The sequence below is a fragment of the Oncorhynchus kisutch genome, linkage group LG1 (assembly GCF_002021735.2).
Source record: "Oncorhynchus kisutch isolate 150728-3 linkage group LG1, Okis_V2, whole genome shotgun sequence".
In the NCBI taxonomy this organism is placed as follows: Eukaryota; Metazoa; Chordata; class Actinopteri; order Salmoniformes; family Salmonidae; genus Oncorhynchus; species Oncorhynchus kisutch.
In genome coordinates this window covers 68,040,242-68,067,713 of record NC_034174.2, presented here as the reverse complement: position 1 = coordinate 68,067,713, position 27,472 = coordinate 68,040,242, and the positions used below count along the sequence as shown (strand labels likewise).

At 41.0% G+C, this 27,472-nt stretch overlaps 1 protein-coding gene across 1 annotated transcript in view; it reads right to left on the bottom strand.

The window, feature by feature from the left end:
- Positions 1–3,370: 3,370 nt before the first annotated feature.
- The window catches only part of LOC109888512 (bMERB domain-containing protein 1-like), a 49,160-nt gene continuing 25,058 nt past the window's right edge, over positions 3,371–27,472 (bottom strand). The window contains exons 3-6 of the mRNA XM_020479687.2: positions 26,693–26,766; positions 13,664–13,778; positions 12,949–13,019; positions 3,371–10,936 (exon numbers count right to left, since the gene is read on the bottom strand). Coding sequence (XP_020335276.1) covers positions 10,821–10,936; positions 12,949–13,019; positions 13,664–13,778; positions 26,693–26,766 — 376 coding nt within the window. The 3' untranslated portion in view covers positions 3,371–10,820. The remainder of the gene's footprint in view (positions 10,937–12,948; positions 13,020–13,663; positions 13,779–26,692; positions 26,767–27,472) is intronic.

Sequence of the window (27,472 nt, the reverse complement as noted above, 5' to 3'; positions counted from 1 at the left end):
ATGTGCCAAATACAACAAGTGTAGACCTTACAGTGAATTGCTTACTTACAAGCCCTTAACCAACAATGCAGTTTCTAGTGGTGTAATGATGACACCACTCATTGAATGATAATAGCATATTCAATGATTAGAGCAGCCAAATGGCAAATTATATGGTTGACTTCAATAGAGGATTTCCATAAATGTCAAGGGCATAATACAAATAAAGAGATGAATGTGACATTTGAGTCCTTTAGCAGACACTCTTATCCAGAGCGACTTACAGTTAACGCATTCACTTCAAGATAGCTCAGTGGAACAACCACATATCACTGTCATAGTAAGTACACTTTTCCTCATTAAAGTAGCTATCGTAGCTATTATTATTTATTTTTGATTGAAGATACTCTTTGAAAAGGTAGGTTTTCAGATGTTTTCGGGAAGATGGGCAGGGACTGTTCTAGCTCCTGGGGGGAAGCTGGTTCCACCATCGGAGTACCATGACAGAGAAGAGCTTGGACTGGGCTGAGCTGACAGGAGCACACACACAATACACACACACACACGACACTCAAATCATATCATTCTAGACACTCACATTCACAGGCTCATTGCTCAACACCCTCCTGCCTATATAAGTGAAAATACTATATATTATTCAAGGGACTTCATTCTCCTATAAATGACAGTCACATCTCTTAATGATCCAAGGTGATATCCAATGTCTACCATAAGCATTTCCCCCCTTGGGTTTCTTAAAAGTTACAACGTGGGATTCAGATGGATTTCATTGTCATGTTTTGTCAACGATCTACAAAAAATATGCTGTTATGTCAACGTGGAAGACAGTTTTATAACATTTTATAAAGATTCATGAAAAAAAAAACACTAATATACCTTGATTAGATAAGTATTCACCCCCCTGAGTCAATACATGTAGTGGCAGCAATTACAGCTGTGAGTCTTCTTGGGTAAGTCTCATAAGAGCTCTGCACACATGTATTGTGCAGTATTTGCCTATTATTATTTTCTAAATTCTTCAAGGAAGGTGTTGGGGATCATGACTAGACAGCAATTTTCAAGCAGATTTAAGTCACAACTTGATCACTTGATTCACTGTCTTCTTGGTAAGCCACTCCAGTGTAGGTTTGGCCTTTTGCTGTAGGTTATTGTTCTGCTGAAGGGGGAATTCCTCTCCCAGTGTCTGGTGTAAAGCAGACTGAAGCAGGTTTTCCTCTAGGATATTGCCTGTGCTTAGCTCCATCCCGTTTATTTTTATCCTGAAATACTCCCCAGTCGGTGCCGATGTCAAGCATACCACTACCATGATGCAGCCACCACTGAGCTTGAAGATAAGGAGGCAGTTACTCAGCGATGTATTGTGTGTCACACTCTGATCTGTTTCACCTGTCCTTGTGATTGTCTCCACCTTCCTCCAGGTGTTGCCCATCTTCCCCATTATCCCCTGTGTATTTATACCTGTGTTCTCTGTTTGTCCGTTACCAGTTCGTCTTGTTTGTCGAGTCAACCAGCGTTTTTCTCAGCTCCTGCTTTTCCTAGTCTCTCCTTTTCTTGCCCCTCCTGGTTTTGACCCTTGTCTATCCTGTCTCTGAGCCCTCCTGCCTTGACAGCCGTCCTGTACCTTTTCCCCTATACTCTGGATTATCGATCCCTTGCTTCCTTGACCTGTCTTTCCCTGCCCCTGTTGCTATAATAAACATTGTTACTTCGACAGTCTGTATCTGGGTCTCACCTTGATTCCTGATATTGTGTTGGATTTGCTCCAAGCATAAGGCCTTTTTTTATGCCAAAAAGTGCATTAATTTCCCATGTTTTTTTGCAGTATTACTTTAGTGCATTGTTGCATACAGGATTTGGAATATTCATTATTCTGTAAATTTGTATACTTATTTTCACTCTGTAATTGAGGTCATTATTGTGGAGTCATTTCAATGATATTGATCCATCCTCAGTTTTCCCATAACAGCCATTGTAGTGGTTTTAAAATCATCAATGGCCTCATGGTGACATCCCTAAGCAGTTTCAGTTCAGAAGGACGACTGTATCTTTGTGTCTGGGTTGTTTAATAAATCATCCACAGACTAATTATTAACTTGACCATGCTTAAAGAGATATTCAATGTCTGATTTGTTATTGTTACCCATCTACCAATCACTGCCAATCTTTCGAGCTTTTGAAAAGCTCTCTGGTATTTGTAGTTGAATCTGTGCTTGCAACTCAGTACTTGACTGAGGGACCTTACAGATGTTGTAAGTATGGGGGACAGAGGAAGGGGTAGTCATTCAAATATCAGTTAAACCCTTATTTTACACAGAGTGAGTGCATGTAACATATTGTGTGACTTGTTAAGTCATATTTTATATATTTTACTAATTTAGGCTTGCCTAAAAAAGAGGTTTGAATGCTTATGCAGCAACTATATTTTTGTTATTTAATTTTTATACATATGTAAAAAAATATATATATATATTTTCACTGGCATTATCAAGTATTTTGTTTATTTCAATGACAATTAAATCTATTTCAATTCCACAAAATGTGAAAAACTTCAAGGGGGGTGAATACTTACAATACCAACTGTACTTCAATTAACAGTAACTTTCTGAGTCACTCAGTATTTCTGCAGACCTGTGTCATTCTTGTGACCAAAACATAATTTGCATTTAGGTGCTGTTGACATAATGAGAAGAAGATAAGCTGTGATCCGGTCTCTGTGCCGGGCTGGGCTGGCAACTCGCTGCATCCTAATCACCTGATTATTTAGATGATGCGTGTGTGTGTGTGTGTGTGTGTGTGTGTGTGTGTGTGTGTGTGTGTGTGTGTGTGTGTGTGTGTGTGTGTGTCGTACGTAAAAGGGATGAAGGATAGATGGATGTATGGAAGATGACTCAAATCGTTTTTGTATTAAATGAGGAAATTCAAATTTTTCCATTTTTTCCATTAGCACTCAACACTTGTTACAATGGTTCATTCTTCAATACTTGTCACAATATGTTAACACACTTATCACATTTTAAACCCTCAACACCTGTTGCAGCAGTTTAACCACAGAGTTGGTGTAGCACGGTTAACATTTGCATTCAATCTATTATGTAACCCACCAGGTCTCTCCATCAGCCCGAGTAACTCTTTATAGACAAACCCATCAGGGCAAAGACTCTGTAAATCATGAAACAGCCAAGCCCAAGGTACTAATGCTCCAGCAATTAGCATCCTGATAGCAGCAGATGCCACTGTTCCGCTAATTAGCAACGTTAGCCAATACTGGCCCTGCTGAGGTAAAATAACTCTCTAGGGCAGTGGTGCAGGGCAGGTCGAACTCTGAAGCTGAGGCAAATGGACACACAAACGGAGCACAAGTTAGTAGGAATAAACAATATCTTATTACCATTTTATTCTCAATATTTATTTTTCAATATACAGTATTTAAATCCATAGTTTATTTTGTTATGCTACACAATTTCCTACAATTCCCAAATATTTGGCACAGATTATAAATACACAATCTTGTATATATCATCTTACAGTTACGCTTTGTCCTGTTCCACTTAGGTTCTTTGGAAATTGAATTATAACCCTGTTACGACACATATTTCAGTGAAGCAAAGATGTTGAATGACTGGACATAAATATAGTAAGCTACACGATTCAATTCAAAATTGCTACAATATGCATGCAGTAACAAATACAGCCGCTGAAGCATTGACTTTACACTCTATTCTCAGGATATACACACATCTAATAAAAACATACTGTACAATCAATGAACACAGAATAATGAAACCTTTCCAACAACAACACATCTGTCAAATACAAAAATACTCGCTTTTACTGGTTTCTGACAGATTTCATGAGAGGCCGTATGACTGTGGAACATTGGAGCTAAGCTGACAGCAGCACAGCATTAGACACATCCTGCTCCCTAACACCCAGAAAGAGAGACAGGAGAGAGAGAGAGAGAGAATCAAGAGAGAGGGAGAGAGAGCGATATAGAGAGAGAGGGAGAGAGAGAGACAGAGAGAGAGAGGGAGAGAGAGACAGAGAGAGAGGGAGAGAGAATCAAGAGAGAGGGAGAGAGAGCGATATAGAGAGAGAGGGGGAGAGAGAGACAGAGAGAGAGACAGAGAGAGAGAGAGAGAGAGAGAGGGAGAGAGAGACAGAGAGAGAGGGAGAGAGAGAGAGACAGAGACAGAGAGAAAAAGAGAGGGAGAGAGAGATAAAGAGATAAAGCGAGTGAGACATCAGGCTCCAGAGACCTCGTCAAAGAGGGAGAGAAGGAGGGAGGGGGAAAGAACAGAGATGGAGAGAAAGTGACAAAAGAGAGTGTGGAGGAGGAGTAATAAAAGATAATTGAAGTGTCTCCATCTTACGCACTTTAAAGTAGGACCCGAGCGCATCCTTTTGAAATTCCGCTCTGGATTTGAAACACTGATGCACACACACATGCACACGCACACGCACACACACACATACACACACACACACATACATACATACATACACACATAGCAATACAAAGGAGAGACAAACTAGAGTGCATTCTGAAATCCTCAAGTAAAATAAACCCTTTGGGCTACACTCAACATCCCATCAACATCGACTTGCTTAAAGTGTGCAACAACCTCTCAAACACTACTACTGTGTTTTTTTTCAATTTCATCCTACAAACGGATGATATTAAGTGGGCACATGTCCCTCAGTTTCAATGGGCATGATGCCTCTGGAGGGCACTGTTATGTGAATACACTGGTTTGACAGATTCAGATTAGGGGGGAGAGCAATGCAGAAGTATTGAGTTGAGGTTGACAGATTCGGAGTAGGTGGGAGAGCAATGCAGAAGTATTGAGTTGAGGTTGACAGATTCGGATTAGGTGGGAGAGCAATGCAGAAGTATTGAGTTGAGGTTGACAGATTCGGATTAGGTGGGAGAGCAATGCAGAAGTATTGAGTTGAGGTTGACAGATTCGGATTAGGTGGGAGAGCAATGCAGAAGTATTGAGTTGAGGTTGACAGATTCGGATTAGGTGGGAGAGCAATGCAGAAGTATTGAGTTCTTGATTCTAACTAACACTAGAATCCAGCATTGCTGCTGTGATACAAGGAGAGATAACCAACTCAGGGGTGGTATGCTGCCAAAACAAGGGAGGTCATAGCAACATTGTGATGACAGTTACAAGTCACCTGCGTGTCACTTCTCCCGTGTCCCCCCTGCTCAGAGGAAAGCGTTGTGAGGTGCAGAGATAGAGCGTGGGGGTCACCGGATCATGCTCACTGCTTGTTTGATTGACAAGGCTAACCTTTCTGGCAGCTCACCAACAACAGGAACTTTGTCTGAGCTCTCTCCTCTCTCTACTACTGATGACTCACACTAGCTTCTCCTTCCTCTCCTCCATCTCTCTTGGTCTGGCTGACACCAGCTTTCGAAGTCCTCCTGACACCAGCTTTCGAAGTCCTCCCGACACCAGCTTTCGAAGTCCTCCTGACACCAGCTTTCGAAGTCCTCCTGACACCAGCTATCAAATTCCTCTTGACACCAGCTATCGAAGTCCTCCTGACACCAGCTATTAAATTCCTCCTGACACCAGCTATCAAAGTCCTCCTGACACCAGCTATCAAAGTCCTCCTGACACCAGCTTTCGAAGTCATCCTGACACCAGCTATCAAAGTCCTCTTGACAGCAGCTATCGAAGTCCCCCTGACAGCAGCTTTCGAAGTCCCCCTGACACCAGCTATCGTAGTCCTCCTGACACCAGCTATCGAAGTCACCCTGACACCAGCTTCGAAGTCCCCCTGACACCAGCTTTCGAAGTCCTCCGGACACCAGCTTTCGGAGTCCTCCCGACACCAGCTTTCGAAGTCCTTCCGACACCAGCTATCAAAGTCCCCCTGACACCAGCTTTCGAAGTCTCCCTTACACCAGCTTTCGAAGTCCTCCTGACACCAGCTTTCAAAGTACTCCTGACACCAGCTATCGAAGTCCCCCTGACACCAGCCATCGAAGTCCCCCTGACACCAGCTATCGAAGTCCTCATGACACCAGCTTTTGAAGTCCCACGGACACCAGCTTTCGAAGTCATACTGACACCAGCTTTCGAAGTCCTCCTGACACCAGCTATCGAAGTCCCCCTGACACCAGCTTTCGAAGTCCTCCTGACACTGACATCGAAGTTTCCCTTACACCAGCTATCGAAGTCCTCCTGAAACCAGCTATCGAAGTCCTCCTGACACCAGTTTTCAAAGTCCTCCTGACACCAGCTTTCAAAGTCCTCCTGACACCAGCTATCGAATTCCTCCTGACACCAGCTTTCGAAGTCCTCCTGACACCAGCTTTCGAAGTCCTCCTGACACCAGCTTTCGAAGTCCTCCTGACTCCAGCTTTCGAAGTCCTCCTGACACCAGCGATCAAAGTCCCCCTGACACCAGCTTTCGAAGTCCTCCTGACACAGACATCGAAGTTGCCCTTACACCAGCTATCGAAGTCCTCCTGACACCAGCTATCGAAGTCCCCCTGACACCAGCTATCGAAGTCCTCATGACACCAGCCTTCGAAGTCCCACGGACACCAGCTTTCGAAGTCACACTGACACCAGCGTTCGAAGTCCTCCTGACACCAGCTATCGAAGTCCTCCTGACACCAGCTTTTGAAGTCCCACGGACACCAGCTTTCGAAGTTATACTGACACCAGCTTTCGAAGTCCTCCTGACACCAGCTATCGAAGTTTCCCTGACACCAGCTTTCGAAGTCCTCCTGACACTGACATCGAAGTTGCCCTTACACCAGCTATCGAAGTCCCCCTGACACCAGCTTTCGAAGTCCTCCTGACACCAGCTTTCGAAGTCCTCCTGACACCAGCTTTCAATGTCCTCCTGACACCAGCTTTCGATGTCCTCCAAGTGGGTCACAGCTCTTCGCTGTGTAGTCATGTGGGTCGTGTCAGCCAGACTACCCCTCTCCTTCCCTCCCCTCGCTAACACAAAATGCCCACCCTGTTGAGCATGGACAATGGTGCATTATGAAATTGTGTTTTATAATTGTGGTGTGGTGACGGTATCAAAGCTCAATAGCATGTCATAGGGGCTGCCTGGGAAAGAAAAGGTAAAGACACTTCAGAGGAACCCTGTTTTCAGAGGAGACTTCAGAGTAACCCTGTTTTCAGAGGAGACTTCAGAGTAACCCTGATTTCACAGGAGACTTCAGAGGAACCCTGATTTCAGAAGAGACTTCAGATAAACCCTAATTTTAGAGAATAAAAAAAAAAAACACCCAACAGAAACCAGCATGTGTGTGTGTAATGCAGCGCTTTTTTCTCATTGTATACAGTACGTTCGGACTGCCTACGCTGTGGTTGCTATGGCAACGGCTCTCTGCGATGAAGAGTCCTTGATCCCTGTGTGTGGAGTGTACACTCACGACTCCAATTCTGGGTGCTTGGCTAACTCGTCCTGGACCCTTGCCATCACGATCACACACTGGAGTGCCCTACTAAGTGCCATATTATGTACCCACTGTGTTATACAGGAAAGACACAAGTGGAGCCTAGGGCTGAAAAGTTATCATCTCCATGGAGAGACTTGACACTGAACTGTGGTTCCGTGTTGACACGGACTGCCTAGTAATTACTGACAATTACTGATGCTGGATTTGGCCAGTTTACAGTAGGCCTATACAGTTTAACATGCTGTCGGTAATAACATGCTGTCAGTAATAACATGCTGTCAGTAATAATATGCTGTCAGTAATAACATGCTGTCAGTAATAAAATGCTGTCAGTAATACTATGCTGTCGGTAATAACATGCTGTCGGTAATAACATGCTGTCAGTAATAACATGCTGCCAGTATTAACATGCTGTCGGTAATAACATGCTGTCAGTAATACTATGCGGTCAGTAATAAAATGCTGTCAGTAATAATATGCTGTCAGTAATAATATGCTGTCGGTAATAACATGCTGTCAGTAATAATATGCTGTCAGTAATGACATGCTGTCAGTAATAACATGCTGTCGGTAATAACATGCTGTCAGTAATAACATGCTGTCAGTAACAACATGTCATTATTACTATGCTGTCAGTAATAACATGTTGTCAGTAATAACATGCTGTCAGTAATAACATGCTGTCGGTAACAACAAGTTGTCAGTAATAACATGCTGTCAGTAACAACATGTTGTCAGTATTACTATGCTGACAGTAATAACATGTTGTCAGTAATAATATGTTGTCAGTAATAACATGCTGTCAGTAACAACATGCTGCCAGTAATAACGTGCTGTCAGTAACAACATGCTGTCAGTAATAACATGCTGCAAGTAACAACATGTTGTCAGTAATAACATGCTGCCAGTAATAACATGTTGTTGGTAATAACATGATGTCAGTAATAACATGCTGTCAGTAACAACATGTTGTCAGTAATAACATGCTGTCAGTAACAACATGTTGTCAGTATTACTATACTGTCAGTAATAACATGTTGTCAGTAATAATATGTTTTCAGTAATAACATGCTGTCAGTAACAACATGTTGTCAGTAATAACATGCTGTCACTAACAACATGTTGTCAGTAATAACATGCTGTCAGTAACAACATGTTGTCAGTATTACTATGCTGTCAGTAATAACATGTTTTCAGTAATAATAGGTTGTCAGTAATAACATGCTGTCAGTAACAACATGCTGTCAGTAACAACATGCTGTCAGTAACAACATGCTGTCAGTAACAACATGCTGTCAGTAATAACATGCTGCCAGTAATAACATGCTGTCAGTAACAACATGCTGTCAGTAATATCATGCTGTCAGTAACAACATGCTGTCAGTAATAACATGCTGCCAGTAATAACATGTTGTCAGTAATAACATGCTGTCAGTAACAACATGTTGTCAGTAATAATATGCTGTCAGTAATAATATGCTGTCAGTAATAACATGTTGTCAGTAATAACATGTTGTCAGTAATACTATGCTGTCGGTAATAACATGTTGTCAGTAATAATATGCAGTCAGTAATAACATACTGTCAGTATTAAAATGCAGTCAGTAATAACATGCTGTCAGTAATAAAATGATGTCAGTAATAACACGCTGTCAGTAATAACCTGTGGTCAGTAATAATATGCTGTCAGTAATAACAGGTTGTCAGTACAAATATGCGGTCAGTAATAACACGCTGTCAGTAATAACCTGCGGTCAGTAATAATATGCTGTCAGTAATAACATGTTGTCAGTATAAATATGCAGTCAGCAATAACATGCTGTCAGTAATAACATGTTGTCAGTATAAATATGCAGTCAGTAATAACATGTTGTCAGTAATAACCTGCGGTCAGTAATAACATGTTGTCAGTAATAATATGCTGTCAGTAATAACATGTTGTCAGTATAAATATGCAGTCAGTAATAACATGCTGTCAGTAATAACATGTTGTCAGTATAAATATGCAGTCAGTAATAACATGCTGTCAGTAATAACATGTTGTAAATAATAAAGTGTAACAATGTTAGCTGCAGTGAGCTGCAGTTTCACTTAAAATGACCGTTGTTAAGGTGGAAACCTTTTCTGCTGATCGGTATACTGCACACTAACCTTTAGTGTGTGTAAAGTCCGCAATGTGGAAGGATGAGTCATTTTGCAGTTCCATAAAATATATCATTTGAGTGTATTGAATAACAACAACAACAAGAAAGGAAGCGAGCGATGACTCATTTGTTAAGCTCCGTTGATCGGTATGTTCAGTCACCCATAAAGGCCTCTTAATTGGACATAGTTGCCAAATCAGTGACTAATGACTTAGTGAGTTGCTTAAATTCTGACGTTAGTGTCATGTTATCATGAAACCATAATCTTATCACAAAACATTAATTAGCCCATCGGTTGCGTGTCTGGCTAACGTTGACCTGGCAGCATGATTAGGCTGCCATCAATTAATGCTGACTATGAATTAGTGAGCCAGTGGGAAGTCTGTTCAAAGGCAACTACAGTAATTTGAAATGTAAAAGAGTTAGGGAGACTAAACAGGACTTAAAGAGATGTATGTATAATGTCCCAATTAGAAAATACTGTACAGTACATCTTCACTGTTGGGTTTTGTCTCATGCATCATAAATAATAATCTTCACCGGGGTAGCAATATTTAACATCTGTAACTGGTAGACAAGTAGCACTTTGTACATTATTTGATAGCAATATCTGACTTATGCAAATGCCGTTTACATCCAATCTTTGTGAAGGGACAGGTTCTAGGTACAGAGGTACCAAAGCCAGTGAGATTGACCAGGATGAACTGCTCTGAGAGCATTGGTGACACCATTGAGAGGCAGGGAGAGGCAGTGGGAGGGACTCTGACAATGATGAATGAGAATAGTCTGATACAGACGATGGAAGATCATTGCACAGCCTCATGGGGGATGAGCCTTATGTGGAGAGGGGACACTGGGTATAGAACCCAACTAGAAGAGCAGATAGGACTGGAGCCCTAATGATGGAGAGAAGACAGAGAGAGATAGAGGGAGGGGGAAGGGGGAGAGGAAAGGCGGGAGAGAGAGAGAGACAGAGAGAGACAGAGAGAGACACAGAGAGAGAGATAGAGAGAGAGACACAGAGAGAGAGAGAGAGAGAGAGAAACACAGCCCAGATGGGATGTAGCATAGATTGGGAGATAAAACACTATCAATCTCATCCTGGCGACATCCCCAAAATATCCTTGAAAATTCTCCACTAGCTCGTTGTCTGTCCGTACTTCAAGGGTTGGAATGCTGAAACTGTGATGTATCAGGGCTCTATTTTGGCTCCATGTTAGAGCCCCTGAGGGCCCGGCCTACATGATGGAGCAGGTGAAGCCACAGCACTCCTTCAGCAGGGACAGGCCTGTCTTGGTGAAGGGGGACGAGGTCTGCTGGGCCCTGGACGTTAGCCGTCTGGCTGGAATCTGACCTGGAGAAGAGGAGGTGGAGTCAGTCAGAGGATATGGGGATGTACCAGGTGGAGCACTGGTGATGTTGTAGCAGATCAGACATAATGACACACACATTCAGACTCACCCAGACACAAGGGTATGCAGACACATGCATGCACACACACGACTGATATACACGCTGATGAAAATAAATGTTGCTCAGTGGGGAGCCAGTTTAAATATAGTTGAAGTCGGACATTTACATACACCTTAGCCAAATACATTTAAACTCAGTTTTTCACAATCCCTGACATTTAATCCAAGTAAAAATTCCCTGTCTTAGATCAGTTAGGATCACCACTTTATTTTAAGAATGAGAAATGTCAGAATAATAGTAGAGAAAATTATTTATTTAAGTTTACATACACTCAATTAGTATTTGGTAGCATTGCCTTTAAATTGTTTAACTTGCGTTAAATGTTTTGGGTAGCCTTCCACAAGCTTCCCCCAATAAGTTGGGTGAGTTTTGGACCATTCCTCCTGAGTTAGTGCAACTGAGTCAGGTTTGTCGGCCTCCTTGCTCGCACATGCTTTTTCAGTTCTACCCACAAATGTTCTATAGGTTGGAGATCAGGGCTTGTGATGGCCACTCCAATGCCTTGACTTTGTTGTCCTTAAGCCATTTTGCCACAACTTTGGAAGTATGCTTGTGGTCATTGTCCATTTGGAAGACCCATTTGCGACCAAGCTTTAACTTCCTGACTGATACCTTGAGATGTTGCTTCAATATATCCACATAATTTTCCTTTCCTCATGATGCCATCTATTTTGTGAAGTGCACCAGTCCCTCCTGCAGCAAAGCACCTCCACAACATGATGCTTCACGGTTGGGGTGGTGTTCTTTGGCTTGCAAGCCTCCCCCTTTATCCTCTAAACATAACAATGGTCATTATGGCCAAACAGTTCTATTTTTGTTTCATCAGACCAAAGAACATTTCTCCAAAAAGTACGATCTTTGTCCCCATGTGCAGTTGCAAACCGTAGTCTGGCTTTTTTATGGCGGTTTTGGAGCAGTTGCTTCTTCCTTGCTGAGCGGCCTTTCAGGTTATGTCGATATAGGACTCGTTTTACTGTTTTACTGTGGATATAGATACTTTTGTACCGGTTTCCTCCAGCATCTTCACAAGGTCCTTTGCTGTTGTTCTGGGATTGATTTGCACTTTTCGCACCAAAGTACATTCATCTCCTCGTCTCCTTCCTGAGCGGTATGACGGCTGCGTGGTCCCATGGTGTTTATACTTGTGTACTATTGTTTGTACAGATGATGAATGGTACCTTCAAGTGTTTGGAAATTGCTCCCAAGGATGAACCAGACTTGTGGAGGTCTACAATTTGTTTTCTGAGGTCTTGGCTGATTTCTTTTGATTTCCCAATGTCAAGCAAAGAGGCACTGAGTTTGAAGGTAGGCCTTGAAATACATCCACAGGTACACCTCCAATTGACTCAAATTATATCAATTAGCCTACCAGAAGCTTCTAAAGCCATGACATTATTTTCTGGAATTTTCCAAGCTGTTTAAAGGCACAGTCAACTTAGTGTATGTAAACTTCTGACCCGCTGGAATTGTGATACAGTGAATTTTAAGTGAAATAATCTGTCTGTAAACATTTGTTGGAAAAATGACTTGTGTCATGCACAAAGTAGATGTCCTAACGAACTTGCCAAAACTATAGTTTGTTAACAAGAAAGTTGTGGAGTGGTTGAAAAACGAGTTTTAATGACTCCAACCTAAGTATATGTAAACTTCCGACTTCAACTGTATGTATTCATTTTTGTGGGTGAAATCCATAATTTCATAACTAAATGCTTCTGTCGTGAAGAAAGACTTGAACAAGAAAGAGGCGTGTAACTGTCCAAAGACATCGCCATCAAATCAAGGTCACTGACTATTAGTGTATCAAAGCGAATACCTGAAAACGTTGAGACATACAATTGAGCATTTGAATGGAAAATAATAACACTCACTATGACGCACTATGACTACACACACCTTTCTTCTTGGAGTTTCTGGGGAACTTGGACTGGAGGAAATCCGCCATTTCTTTGTCCTCCTCCCTTTCCCTGTAGAGGAGGAGAGAAAGATGGATGAGTGGAACTGCAAACTCTACATTTCTGTCTGTTCCTACTAGCGATGACTCAGACTCCATATCCTCACGCCCTGTCTTCTGCCTAGGTGTCTTCACATTCCTCAAAAACAATAAAATATTACCTCGTCACTTCCTGCTTCTCACTACCCAGAATGCCTTTTGGCGCTTGTATGGCGCCGCCCTCTGTTCTGAGAATGGAAGGGGGGGAGGCGCCATAACAAACTTGTTTACCCTAACAAACTTGTGCATGTACAGTGGGATCTAGGGTTTCACAGCACACTGTCCCCTAGACAAAAACACAGATGTTTTATTTCAACAGTAAGAAAATCTGAGAATGGAGATATTCCCTGTGGTTTGTATGTAACTGAGTCGAACTGGCTTATATTTCTGACAGGATGTCATTGGAGACCAAACCAATAAGGGGGAGGGGGGGGACAAGACAGATGGAACAGAGTTCTGTAACATAGGTGGTTCAGAACCACACTCCCGTGATGACCTGGTCTGAGACCTGACGACTTACTGTACATTGGCACCCCAAGGTAATGCCTAGGCATTAAGGGATAAAAGTGTTCTGGTGAGCATGACACCTGGTTTCGAACCCCAGTCGGTCACACTTGCCTTAGCCTCTCAAACTCCACATCGTCAACAAGGAAATCTCTGGTCTCCACCAGCTTGTGAATCTGCTGGAGAAGATCCTCCTCTTTCTGTCTGTCCTCGTTGGACTTGTCATTGTCTGTAACAGAAAATATGTTATGACGATCACGGTTAAAGTGGGATTTTGTCAGTGGTGGATTTCAAACTGCTGCCACATTCAGGGTCTTTTTCATGATCAATTTGATCAATAAAATCAGATATTTATTGGAGATCAAGACCACTAACTTTAACCCCTAATGCATCTTAAGGTGATAGGAGTTTGTTCTCCCACCAGATTAATCACTGTTGACAATGGAGATATATACATATATTTATGTATTTCATTTTTAGGGAAACATTTGTTTACAGGGTGGATTGAGTTTGATCACTTTGGTCACGATAATGTATGATTACACAGTGTCTGATTCCTCACGTTGATATAACACGACTCTGCTGTGCTGAAGCATAATTGTAATCATTATTGACACATGACATACATTTTGTGCTTGGTGAAGAATTTCATTATCTCACTTAGGACTGGATTTAGTCTGTAGTGCTGAAGGGTGATGTAGTGCTACAGGGTGATAGAAATTTAAAGGTAATGTTCCTGCATTCACGGTAAGCGCTGCATACTTCGGCTCAATAGGAAATTACCATTACCTTTAAATTGCACTAGAGCGCTGAACTTCAGCGATTGGGATTGAATTCAGCCCTTAATCATTATGTTACAGCACTCACAACCCATACAAAATCAGAAATCAATTTAACAATTTACAATTTACACATCATAGGATACAAAGACAACATACGTTTTATGAAGCACAAATGATTTTAGGTCCCACATGCAGTGGATACATTTTGACAAAAGAAACAGATCACCAGATGCAATTTCCTCCTCCAACACATCCTCCAGTTGTTGTTTTAGTCCGGAGACTGATTTCTTTACATCCTCAAAGGAGACATGTTGGTTGACAGGGATGCTGGTTAAGGCTTCAGATCCAGGAGGGACACAGAGACACTGGACATTCTGGAGACTATGGATGTGATCTTCAGTTTCCTCCAGCTCAGTATCTCTCCTCCTCAGCTCAGCCACCTCCTGCTTCAGTTGCTCCAATTGCTCTTCAGCCAGAATTCCTTTCGCCCTCTCCCGGGCTCTGATCAGCGCCGTCATCTCAGAGTATTAGGGTTGGGCGATATATGATTAAATCGAATATCGTGATATTTGACATTGATGATATATCGTGATGTGCAAGACTATACTCTAATCAAAACTGTGCAGTTTTATCAGTTAAGCTGTATCAATATGATGAAAATGAAGTTTAAATGAATGAACTATGCCTTATGAGGATTCATTCATGAGAATGTAACCATAATACTGTTAATAAGTACAACAATTGCACATTCTGGAATGATTTAACGGCGCAAAGCGATTATATCGGATATCGCGATATTTGGGAGTAGCATACCGTCTTCCCAAATATTGACCAACCCTAATGGGTATGCTTGTAATCATTAAGGACTGGGGAGTTTTTCAGGATAAAAAAGAAATGGAATGTAGCTAAAAACAGGCAAAATCCTAGAGGAAAACCTGGTTCAGTCTGCTTTCCACCAGACACTGGGAGAGGAATTCACCTTTCAATAGGACAATAACCTAAAACACAAGGCCAAATCTACACGGGAGTTGCTTACCAAGAAGACAATGAATGTTCGAGTTAAAGTTTTGTCTTAAATCTACTTGAAAATCTATGTTAAGACCTGAAAATGGTTGTCTAGCACTGATCAACAACAAACTTGACAAAGCTTGAAGAATTCTGAAAAGAATAATGGGCAAATGTCACACAATCCAGGTGTGGAAAGCTCTTAGACACTTACCCAGAATGACTCACAGCTGTAATCACTGACAAAAGTGCTTCTACAAAGTATTGACTCAGGGGTTTGAATACTTATCTAAATGAGATATTTCTGTTTTTCATTTGCAGTAAATTTGCAACATGTTTTCACTTTGTCATTATGGGGTATTGTGTGTATATGGGTGAGAGAAAACAATGTATTGAATCCATTTTGAATTCAGGCTGTAACACAACAACATGTGGAATAAGTCAAGGTGTATGAATACTTTATGAAGGCACTGTATATACTGTAGTATCCATAGAGATAGATATTATTAAATTGCTATAGGGGCGATGTCATAAACCCTCAAAATTCCAGAATGGGAAAGAAAATGTCAGCCCCATCAGGGATAACTCCAAACCAGTCTAATTGGCAGTAGAGGCATAATCCTAATCTTACTTAAGCAGGAAAATAGAAGTAAGGCATGTGATATATCAGAAATTGTGTAATATAATTATTGTCAAGTATCTCCAAATCTGCTTCGTTGCAAATAAAATTATCAGGCCTAAACCCAAACCCAGGATAAAGGGGCTGAGTGAATGTGGTCTGGACTCTATGGAGGAGGGTCATTGTGTCAGAGACGCCATAGAAGGACAGAGTTCCTTCCTTGTGGTCCACGTACACTCCTACTCTGGAAGAGCAGGGGACAGGGATATCAGTCTGTTCATCCTTGTGGTAGAAGGTGGAGCTTTAGTCAGAGCAGATTAAACACCAGCAGATCCCTTTATATGAGACGGCAATATTCTCTGCTGGGATTTCTCCCCCAACTCTCTCTGTTTCGCAATCCTTTCTGCTGCAACTGATACTGTTTCATGGCCTTTATGTTCATCTAACAAACAGATACACATAACAGATAAACTGCTGATCTGAGCGGCAGTAAACCGCTAGTAGTTTGTAATGATGAGAGCAGATTTTCTCCTGTAGCTGTGTGGTGGCTGGAACCAACTGGTGCTTCTTAAAGGTAGGAGATTCATAGTGAGGCTTGAGGTGAGTCTCGCCATAAGAGGCCAGACACACCAGACAGGACATGACAGCTTTGAGTTTTCTCCCAGAGCAAAAATCACACTCCACATCTCCAGGTTCAGCATAACAGTGAGATGGAGGCGCAGGTTGGAGTCCTGTTTTCAGATTCTCCACTAAGTCAGACAACAGAGTGTTTTTCTTCAGAACTGGCCTTTGGATAAATCTTTCCATACACAGGGGGCAACTGTAAAAACCCTTGTGGTCATCCGGATCCCAGCTGCCATCAATACAGCCCAATACAGTAGCTGTGTCCACAGGAAGTAGTCACTGGGTCCTTTAGTAGATCCAGACAGATTGAACAACTGATTGTGTCCCTGGCTGTCGCCATTTTGCTGCCCCGACTAACAGACTGAGCAGCAGAGTATGAAAGATAGGTATCGTTTCTCGAGAAATGTTTGTGCTTATGACACAATGCCACATCCTGGTTCTGTGAGTACTCTTAACCTGTAGAGGGTGTGGTGTTGGACAGAGGTCAGGAAGAGATCGCCTCTGATTGGACAGACAAACTTCATTGCCATTTAGTGACATTTTTACAGTATGTCTGCCATTTGACTATCTACACTCCACTGCACCTTAGTCTGCAGTTCAAGACCTCGCAGTAGTTGACCTCTCCATCCAAAACACTATTGGCATTCAGGGGCTTTTTCATGATGATGTAAGCATCAAAATCAGACATATATTCTATTAGATGAGTCAAAAAGCTCTGGATATCCAGTTCCATCATATGGTGATAGGAGCCGTGTTCATTTTGGATTTAGTTAAGTTAAAGTCTTAAAATACCTTTTAGTCTTGGTCACATTTTAGCCATTTCATCCTTTGTTAGTTTGAATTATTATCAGTCAACTAAAACTCTGGACAATTTGTGTCTAGTTTTAATCACAGCCATTTTAGTCACATAATATAATTAAATAGAATAAATCATACCTAGTTTGATGTTTCTGTGACAAACGGTGAATTAGTTATTGATTTATACCGCTTTTAATGGCATCTTATAGATTTGATGTATTTCTATCAAATCCAAACTGGAATTTGTATTCAAAATAAAGGTTGTAAAAGTATGCTAGACATTTATAGAATAAACCATATCTATTTTTATGTTTCTATGACAATCAATTAATTAGTTACACATTTACGCTTTTGGCCGAATGTCTGCTGAATATCTTTTGAATGTCTGCTGAATGTCCGAATGTGTGAATATAAAATCAACTTTACCTTGGTACCTCGCTTCAGTTCAAAAGTTTGACGAGTGACTGAAGTCACCGCCTGGGAGCTGTGTGGGAGAGCCCGGCAACTGAAATACATTTTGCCAATGTGAGGTTTGCAATTTCATCTGTTTAGTCCAATCCTAAACATATGCATGCATGCAGAATATTTTATGTAATCCTCTCAATGGCAGAATTGACATCTTTCAGTTGCGCGGTCTGATTCAGCTGATCTCTCCCACACAGGTCCCAGGGGTCACTTCAGTCATTCGTCAATATTTTGAACTGATGCAAAGCCAGGTGCCGCAACTAGAAACAATAATGTTTACTCGCTCTACTCTGTCTTGCGCCGCGGTACGCATATCGAAATCTTGTCTCGTCACTATTTCTTTGACTAAAATGAAAAGTAATTTGTAATAGTTATCGTTTTTTTGCCCATGGAATTATTTCTCTGTCATTAATATTACCTGATTGAGCTAATCATGTAAATGTAATTAACTAGAAAGTCGGGGCACCACGAAATAATATTTATAGAGCAGTTATCTTCCGAATAAACTCTTAAAAAGACCTAGTAATATTTTACATCAATAGCAGTCAATATTAATCGTCACCTTATTTCAGTCTCATCTGAAAGTTGTAAATTCTTGGTTATCTTCACGAACCAGTGTAAAAATATTTACACTGAGCTGCGCTTTGGTAGGTTGGTGGTAGATGGGAGGCCGTGTTGCCCAACCGAGTCCTTTGTACTTTGAAGAATGTCTCTGGAGGTAAATTGGATAAATTGTAGTAACGTCGTTGTGTGGTAGACGGGATTCTCTGTCTGTTCTTTCCTAGCAGACGTTTGCAGCTGCTGTTGCTAACTCAACGGCTAGGAGGTATCACTTCTGTAGTGAATAAGAGTTCAAAGTTCATTCGCAACCAAAGCTCATGCTGAGGTTGGCTTAGTTCTGTAGTTGACATGTTAGTCCTTTTAACGTATGGACCGTCGTCCTCACATCCTCGGAACAGGAGGTTACATTTTCATCAAGGCTTTATATAGTGGAGCGAGAAGGGTGTGTTTGAAAAGTTTTATAACCCATGTCTCTTCACAGGGACGGGCCACTGATTGAGCAGAGCCCTAACCTTATGAAAACCCAAATCTCTCATTTGGAAGCTAAAATTACATTTAATCTCCTCACCAATAATTTTATATTCAAACATTTAAATTGAACAACAATTCCATGTGAATCCGATAACTACTATGTGCAGACTTTCCACTGTAGAGTTTATGTCATCCTATCATTGATGAGAATGTCTCAGATGACAACCGAACTAACATCATATTCATTAAGTACCACCGCATATGTTCCATTGGTCGGATTGCCAGAATATAGTTCATTTTCACCCTACCTTCTGCTGTTCCCAGAATCTCTATGTTAACCAAAGGATTTTCAAATGTCACATCAGTAGGGTAGAGAGAGGAAAGGGGGGAGAGGTATTTATGACTGTCATAAACCTACCCCCAGGCCAACATCATGACAGTTATTAAATGCTGCATAAGAGCAGTGGTGGAGAAAGTACCCAATTGTCATACTTGAGTAAACGTAAAGATACCGTAATAGAAAATGACTCAAGCAAAAGTGAGTCACCCAGTAAAATATTACTTGAGTAAAAAGTCTAAAAGAATTTGGTTTAAAATATACTTCAGTGTCAAAAGTAAAAGTAAAAGTCTAAATCATTTCAAATGTCAACTTCCTTATATTAAGCAATCCAGACGGCATAATTTTCATGTATTTTTAAATGTACGGATTGCCAGGGGCATGCTCCAACACTAAGACATCATTTACAAATTAAACATGTGTTTAGTGAATCCACCAGATCAGAGGCCGTAGGGATGACCAGGGAGGATCTGTTGATAAGTGTGTGAATTAGACAATTTTCCTGCCTTGCTAAGCATAAAAAATGTAACTTTTGGGTGTAAGGGAAAATGTATGGAGTAAAAAGTACATCATTTTCTTGGGGAATGTAGTGAAGTAAAAGTAAAAGTAGTCAAAAATATAAATAGTAAAGTACAGACAGCCCACAAATCGACTTAAGTAGTGCTTTCAAGTATTTTACTTAAGTACTTTACACCACTGCATAAGAGTCTACATACCAGATGTTATAACAGGGTGTTATGTAATTTACCAACCTTTGTGTCACATTATTACATTGAACGGAATGATGGTTGTCATAACCATGTCATATGCCCTTATAGAATGTGCACAGACACCTTCAGTAAAGTGACAATAATTTGAGATGTTATAAAATAGCTATGAATGTGCTTACACAACAGGATGGTTTGAGAGTATGACAAAACTTTACCAACCAAAGGATCTCCAAGAAACATGGGAAAATGGGAGCACAGATGTACTTACGATTTTTATTTATTTAAAAAAGGACACATTATAATACTAACAACTTGCCAAGAAAACACAAAAATGTTGAAAAGAAACCGACACAAAATCAACGTTGCCGGGGCACAACAGGATTTATGACAGCTGTGAAAAAAAGGAAGTTGCATGTGCAGGCTACAGTAACAATGACAGGTATATTATGAAAAAATGCTAGTTAAATCAGGTAAAAGTAGCTAGTTGATGTTACAATTGCAACATTTCGTTGGCCCACCGATGGCTAGCTATCTAGGTAACTTCACTAGCTACAGGTGGAATTAAGCACATTTCACATCATCCTCTTTCATTTACACTTTAAATGCAATTACCTTTACGGGATCGGTGTCCCTATACTGGGTCGGTTGAGCTAACGTGCGCTAATCTGATTAGCATAACGTTGTAAGTAACATGAGCTATTACAGTGAAAGAATACCATGCTATTGTTTGAGGAGAGTGCACAACAACAAAACACCTCTGAAGGTAAATAATGTACTTACATTCAGTATCTTGCTCTGATTTGTCATCCTGACACGGAACTCAAACCGGCTGCGCGTGTGCGCCATCGTGCGCTATCGTGCATACATTTATTTTGTCCCCCCAAACGCGATCACGACACGCAGGTTAAAATATCAAAACAAACTCTGAACCAATGACATTAATTTGGGGACAGGTCGAAAAGCATTAAACATGTATGGAAATTTAGCTAGTTTGCTTGCTAATTTGTCTAGCTAGCTAATTTGTCCTGGGATATAAACATTGAGTTGTTATTTTACCTGAAATGCACAAGGTCCTCTACTCCGACAAATTAATCCACACATAAAACGGTCAACTGAATCGTTTCTAGTCATCTCTCCTCCTTCCAGGCCTTTTCATCGTTGAACTTATATGGTGAACGCAACTAAACTATCATTGTATTACCACGACAACGGGCAACAAAATTCGTATATCAGGACTTTCAGCGCGATCTGCGTCAGAAATAGGAACAACTTCTATCTTAGCCCTTGGCGTCGCAGACGCTCATTGGCGCGCGCGAGCAGTGTGGTTGCAATAATTGACTAACATGGATTTCAAAATTTATTTTGCGATGCTCGCGCACGCGATGTGTCCAGTCTGGTCAGCATGTGAGGGTCCTAGAGATAAAATGTAGCATTGGTTTGTTTGATAAAATCAATTTTTATATTAAAATGTAGGAACTGGGTTCTACAGTTTGAACCCCTGCTGTCTCTGGCTCCACACCCACCTAGCCCGGCCATCTAGATGTGTGAAAGTTAGTGTATAAGCTAATGATCCATCGTGTATGACATTCCTGGGAGTGTGTAAACTTAAATGTTATGTTACCATATAATTTTTGTATGTTCTCTATAGTTATCTACTTGAAAATGTATCAATTGACCAATTCGGCACATTTGGGCAGAATATTGTCCAGCATTGCAATGCTTCACTGGATCAATCTGAATCTTTACACACACATCTAAATTGTGCCTAAACAGCAATATTATATTATGGTCTTTCTCTTGCATTTCAAGATGATGGATAAAAAAAATAGAACACTTTTTTTTTGTATTATCTTTTACCAGATCTAATGTGTTACATTCTCCTACATTAATTTCACATTTTCACAAACTTAGTATGTACATGAATGTATAGTTAAAGTGACTATGCATATATGATAAACAGAGAGTAGCAGCAGTGTAAAAGGGGGGTCTGCACACAATGCAAATAGTCCGGGTAGCCATTTGATCACCTGTTCAGGAGTCTTATGGCTTGGGGGTAAAAACTGTTGAGAAGCCTTTTTGTCCTAGACTTAGACTTGGTACTCTGGTACCGCTTGCCATGCGGTAGTAGAGAGAACAATCTATGACTGGGGTGGCTGGGGTCGTTGACAATTTTTAGGGCCTTCCTCTGACACCGCCTGGTGTAGAGGTCCTGGATGGCAGGCAGTTTAGCCCCAGTGATGTACTGGGCCGAACGCACTACCCTCTGTAGTGCCTTGCGGTCAGAGGCCGAGCAATTTCCGTACCAGGCAGTGATGCAACCAGTGCTCTCGATGTTGCAGCTGTAGAACCTTTTGAGGATCTCAGGACCCATACCAAATCTTTTTAGTTTCCTGAGGGGGAATAGGCTTTGTTGTGCCCTCTTCACGACTGTCTTGATGTGTTTGGACCATTCTAGTTTGTTGTTGATGTGGACACCAAGGAACTTGAAGCTCTCAACCTGCTCCACTACAGCACCTTCGATGAGAATGGGGCGTGCTCAGTCCTCCTTTTGCTGTAGTCCACAATCATCTTATTAGTCTTGGTTACGTTGAGGGATAGGTTGTTATTCTGGCACCACCCGGCCAGGTCTTCTGACTTCCTCCCTATAGGCTGTCTTGTCGTTGTCGGTGATCAGGCCTACCACTGTTGTGTCATCTGCAAACTTAATGATGGTGTTGGTGGCGTGCCTGGCCATGCAGTAGTGGGTGAACAGGGAGTACAGGAGGGGACTGAGCACGCACCCCTGGGGAGCCCCAGTGTTGAGGATCAGCGTGGCAGATGTGTTGCTACCTACCCTCACCACCTGGGGGCGGCCCGTCAGGAAGTCCAGGATCCAGTTGCAGAGGGAGGTGTTTAGTCCCAGGATCTTTAGCTTAGTGATGAGCTTTGAGGGTACTATGGTGTTGAACGCTGAGCTGTAGTCAACGAATAGCATTCTCACATAAGTGTTCCTTTTGTCCAGGTGGGAAAGGGCAGTGTGGAGTGCAATAGAGATTGCATCATCTGTGGATCTGTTTGGGCGGTATGGAAATTGGAGTTGGTCTAGGGTTTCTGGGATAATGGTGTTGATGTGAGCCATTACCAACCTTTCAAAGAACTTCATGGCTACGGACGTGAGTGCTACGTGTCTGTAGTCATATAGGCAGGTTGCCTTTATGTTCTTGGGCACAGGGACTATGGTGGTCTGCTTGAAACATGTTGGTATTACAGACTCAATCAGGGACATGTTGAAAATGTCAGTGAAGACACCTGCCAGTAGGTCAGCACATGCCTGGAGCACACGTCCTGGTAATCCGTCTGGTCCCGCTGCCTTGTGGATGTTGACCTGTTTAAAGGTCTTACTCATGTCGGCTACGGAGAGCGTGATCACACAGTCGTCCGAAACAGCTGATGCTCTCATGCATGCCTCAGTGTTGCTTGCCTCGAAGCGAGCATAGAAGTGATTCAGCTCATCTGGTAGATTCAGTGTCACTGGGCAGCTCGCGGCTGTGCTTCCCTTTGTATTCCGTAATAGTGTCAACAGAATTTAATAATTTAATCATTCCTATATGTGTCTATTGTTCAATCACTCTGTCTGTTTCTAAGAATTTGTATGAGCCTTATTTGCATAAAATAGACAGAGACCAGTCTCAGAATCAGCCAATAGCATTTATTCTCGTGAGAGCGCTCCCATTGAACCACGAACAACAGTTTATATACAAAATATGACGTCATTGGTTATAGAATGAATCTCCTCCTCTCGACCAAAACAAAGCAGGTTCAAAAGTTTATTCCAACCCACTAGTGCACTCCAGACAGCCACTATATCAAGATTAACCTCTGAAGTCTCACCATCATCTATCACTATTTAGCAGACAGTTCCAGATAATGGAAAACCTTGGTCGACTCTTGCTGTCTTATCTAAACGCCCCAGAGTTAATGTTGAGTCGGTTCAACCATAGGTTAATGACCCTCTCTGCTTACTCCAAACACATACAACACATACCTCTCCAACTAAGTTGGAATGGTGTTTATTATGTTTAATTACTCCTTGTTCATGCTACATAATCTCTTCCTTATGAATTAACATTATTAATCAGATATAATAAAACAGGGTATAGTTTAATTAGTTATAGTTCTATTTAAATGTAGATATTGTTTAGTCATTATTCATAAAATTCCTATCAAATAGTTTGCAAGCCCTTCCACATACGACGACCGTCGGAGCGGTGTAGTATGATTCAATCTTAGCCCTGTATTGACGCTTTGCCTGTTTGATGGTTCTTCACAGGGCATAGTAGGATTTCTTGTAAGCTTCCGGGTTAGAGTCCCGCACCTTGAAAGCGGCAGCTCTACCCTTTAGCTCAGTGCGAATGTTGCCTGTAATCCATGGCTTCTGGTTGGGGTATGATCTCGCTGGCACAAGAGCTCTCAATAACATTTCATTGGATACGTGAAAGTACGTGAAATAATATATTGTGGGATGTTCTGCAAAGTAAGGAATTACTCCTGTAGCTAGCAAACAATCATGTTAGCATATTTCGTACTGAGATGACTGTTCTAAAACCTGTTCTTGAGTTTAAAATAATAAATACTGCTATCATTAGCTTATTTTCTCACTGCCCTGAGTTTAAGACAAGGGCTTAGCTATATGGGAAATAAGAACATTTCCAAGAACAAATCCAAGAGCATTATGTTCAAGAATCTAATTTCTTCTTAACCTTTGGCTTAAGGAGAAACATAAGAAATAACGCAATAACATTTCCAATAACCTTTTTGAGGAATATGAACTTTGCTTAACTTTCTTCATAAGTCTATAGATAAGGAAAAATGGCAGTAAAGAAGACATTTCTTCTTAAAAGGGTTTTGTGAATCTGGGCCCAGGGGACAGATTTAAAAAAGTAGGACATGAATGCAGTCCCTACTGTAAGTCACTCTGTATAAGAGCGTATGCTAAATTATGTAAATGTAAAAATGTACCCCCGCAATTTTAATTTTTGTTGTAAAATTATATTTGCTTCCGTTTCGTTTTAAACGTGTGTTTTTTTGGCAAGTTGTTGACGTTAAGTGTCATTTTTTTATTTAAAAAATCCTAAGTACATCTGTGCTCCCATTTGTCTATATTTCTTGGAGATCCTTTGAATGGTAACATTGTGTGATACTCTCAACTCATCACATGGTATAAGCAGATTCATAACTTTTATAACACCTGAAATTAATGTCACTTTACTAAGGTGTCTGTGCACACTCTATATGGGCATATGACATGGTTATGACAACCATCATTCCGTTCAGTGTAATAATGTGACACAGAGATTAGTAAATTACTTTACATCCTGTTAAAACATCTGGTATGTAGAATCTTATGCAGCATGTAATAACATATGACATAAGACTGTAAAATAGTAGTTGTTATTAACCCTTGACAGAGCATATGACAACAGGATGAACAGTCATTTTCAGAACCCATTATAATCAGTTGTATAACATCTCATGCAGTGACTCTTAACTAATTACAACAACCTTTGACAACTTATGACAAATGTTATAAGGGCTTTGTGTATGCATGCATAAGGACACCTACAGTAAAGTTTTACCAAATAATTATTAAGTGAGGTCAGTAGTCCCTTCACCATGCACAAAATGTATTAGCTGTATAATTTGTATATAATAACAGAGTCCTGTGAAGAGATACTGTATACATTATCATGACAGAAGTGACAAACTCAAACCATTCTTTAAACAATGTTTCCCTAATATCTACCAAAATATATACACTGTCGACAGGGGTTAAATCAGTGGTAGAACAAACTCAATATATGACAGGATGAACAATCATTTTTAAAACCAATTATAACCGGTTTTATAACATCTTATGCAGTGAATTATGATTCATTAAACCTAGTTATGACAGCTTATTACAAATGTTATAATGTGTTTTATAAACTGGGTAGTTTGGACCCTGGTTGATGATTGGCTGAAAGCCGTGGTATATCAGACATAATAAACTGGGTGGTTCGAGCCCTGAATGATGATTGGCTGAAAGCCATGGTATATCAGACCGTATACCATGGGTATGACAAAACATGTATTTTTACTGCTCTAATTATGTTGATTACCAGTTTATAATAGCAATAAGGAACCTCTGGGGTTTGTGATATGTGGCCAATATACCACACGTTGCGTCGTGCATAAGAACAGCCCATAGCCATGGTATATTGGCCACACCCCCTCTGGCCTTAATATAACTGTTATAAGGCTTTATGAATGCATGCATAAGAACACCTACAGTAAAGTGTTACCAATTATTTTACAGCACTTACAACCCATGAAAAATCTGAAATCAGAAAATACACAACAATTTACACATATCACAGGATACAAAGACAATGTCAGTTTCATCAGCACAAATGAATTTACCCTGCGTGAGAAAGGCCCCACATGGTCCCAGCTGACTATGCTGACTATGAAAGATAGGTATCGTTTGTCGAGAAGTGTTTATGCTTATGGCACAACGCCACTATTTGATTCTGTGTACTCTGAACCTGTAGAGGGTGTGGTGTTGGACAGAGGTCAGGAAGAGATTGTCTGTCCAATCAGAGGCAATCTTTACTGCCATTGATGGCAAGTTTTACAGCATGTCTAGAAAACACTATTCTCATACTCATTGCCCTAACTAAAGCGAAGAAAACAAAAATAATAATAATAATAAATAAATAATAGTTGGGCACAAAATGTCAACATGAATTATACCTGGTACGGACACCAGTTTCTGGAGCTCCTTCTTGAGGCGAGTGATTTCCTTACACAGCTGAATGTCATCCATCCTAAAGACATAAACATGTAATTATTTAAAAACCCTGCATTATTCAAAATGTATTCAACCTTTATTTAACTAGGCAAGTCAGTTAAGAACAAATTCTTATTTTCAATAACGGCCTAGAAACAGTGGGTCAGGGGCAGAACGACTGATTTTTTACCTTGTCAGCTCAGGGATTCGATCTTGCAAGCTTTCGGTTACTAGTCCAACGCATTAACCACTAGGCTATTCAGCAAATGGTCCAATCTAAGTTTACATGTATTTTCTTATTTTTTCTTGTCATTTAGCAGAAGCTCTTATCCAGAGCGACTTACAATAGTGAGTGTATACATTTTCGATACCGTTAACCCAGTATCACAGCATCACAGAGCCTACAGACATCCATTACTGTCAGCTAACTGAGAGCCTCACCTCCTCTACCTTTCTACCTGTCAGCAGGATGAACCTGCGGTGTGCAACAGCTATAATAAACAGAATGCCTGACTTACTAGATATTTCAGATTCTAAACAGTGTCATCAAAGGCTAAAAACAAGATCCAATTATTAAAAGCAGTGTCGGGCTTCCTTACAGTGTGTCACGACTTCCGCCGAAGTCGGTCCCTCTTCTTGTTCGGGCGGCGTTCGACGTCACCGGCCTTCTAGCCATTGCCGATCCACTTTTCATTTTCCATTTGTTTTGTCTTTGTTTTACACGCCTGGTTTCAATTTCCCAT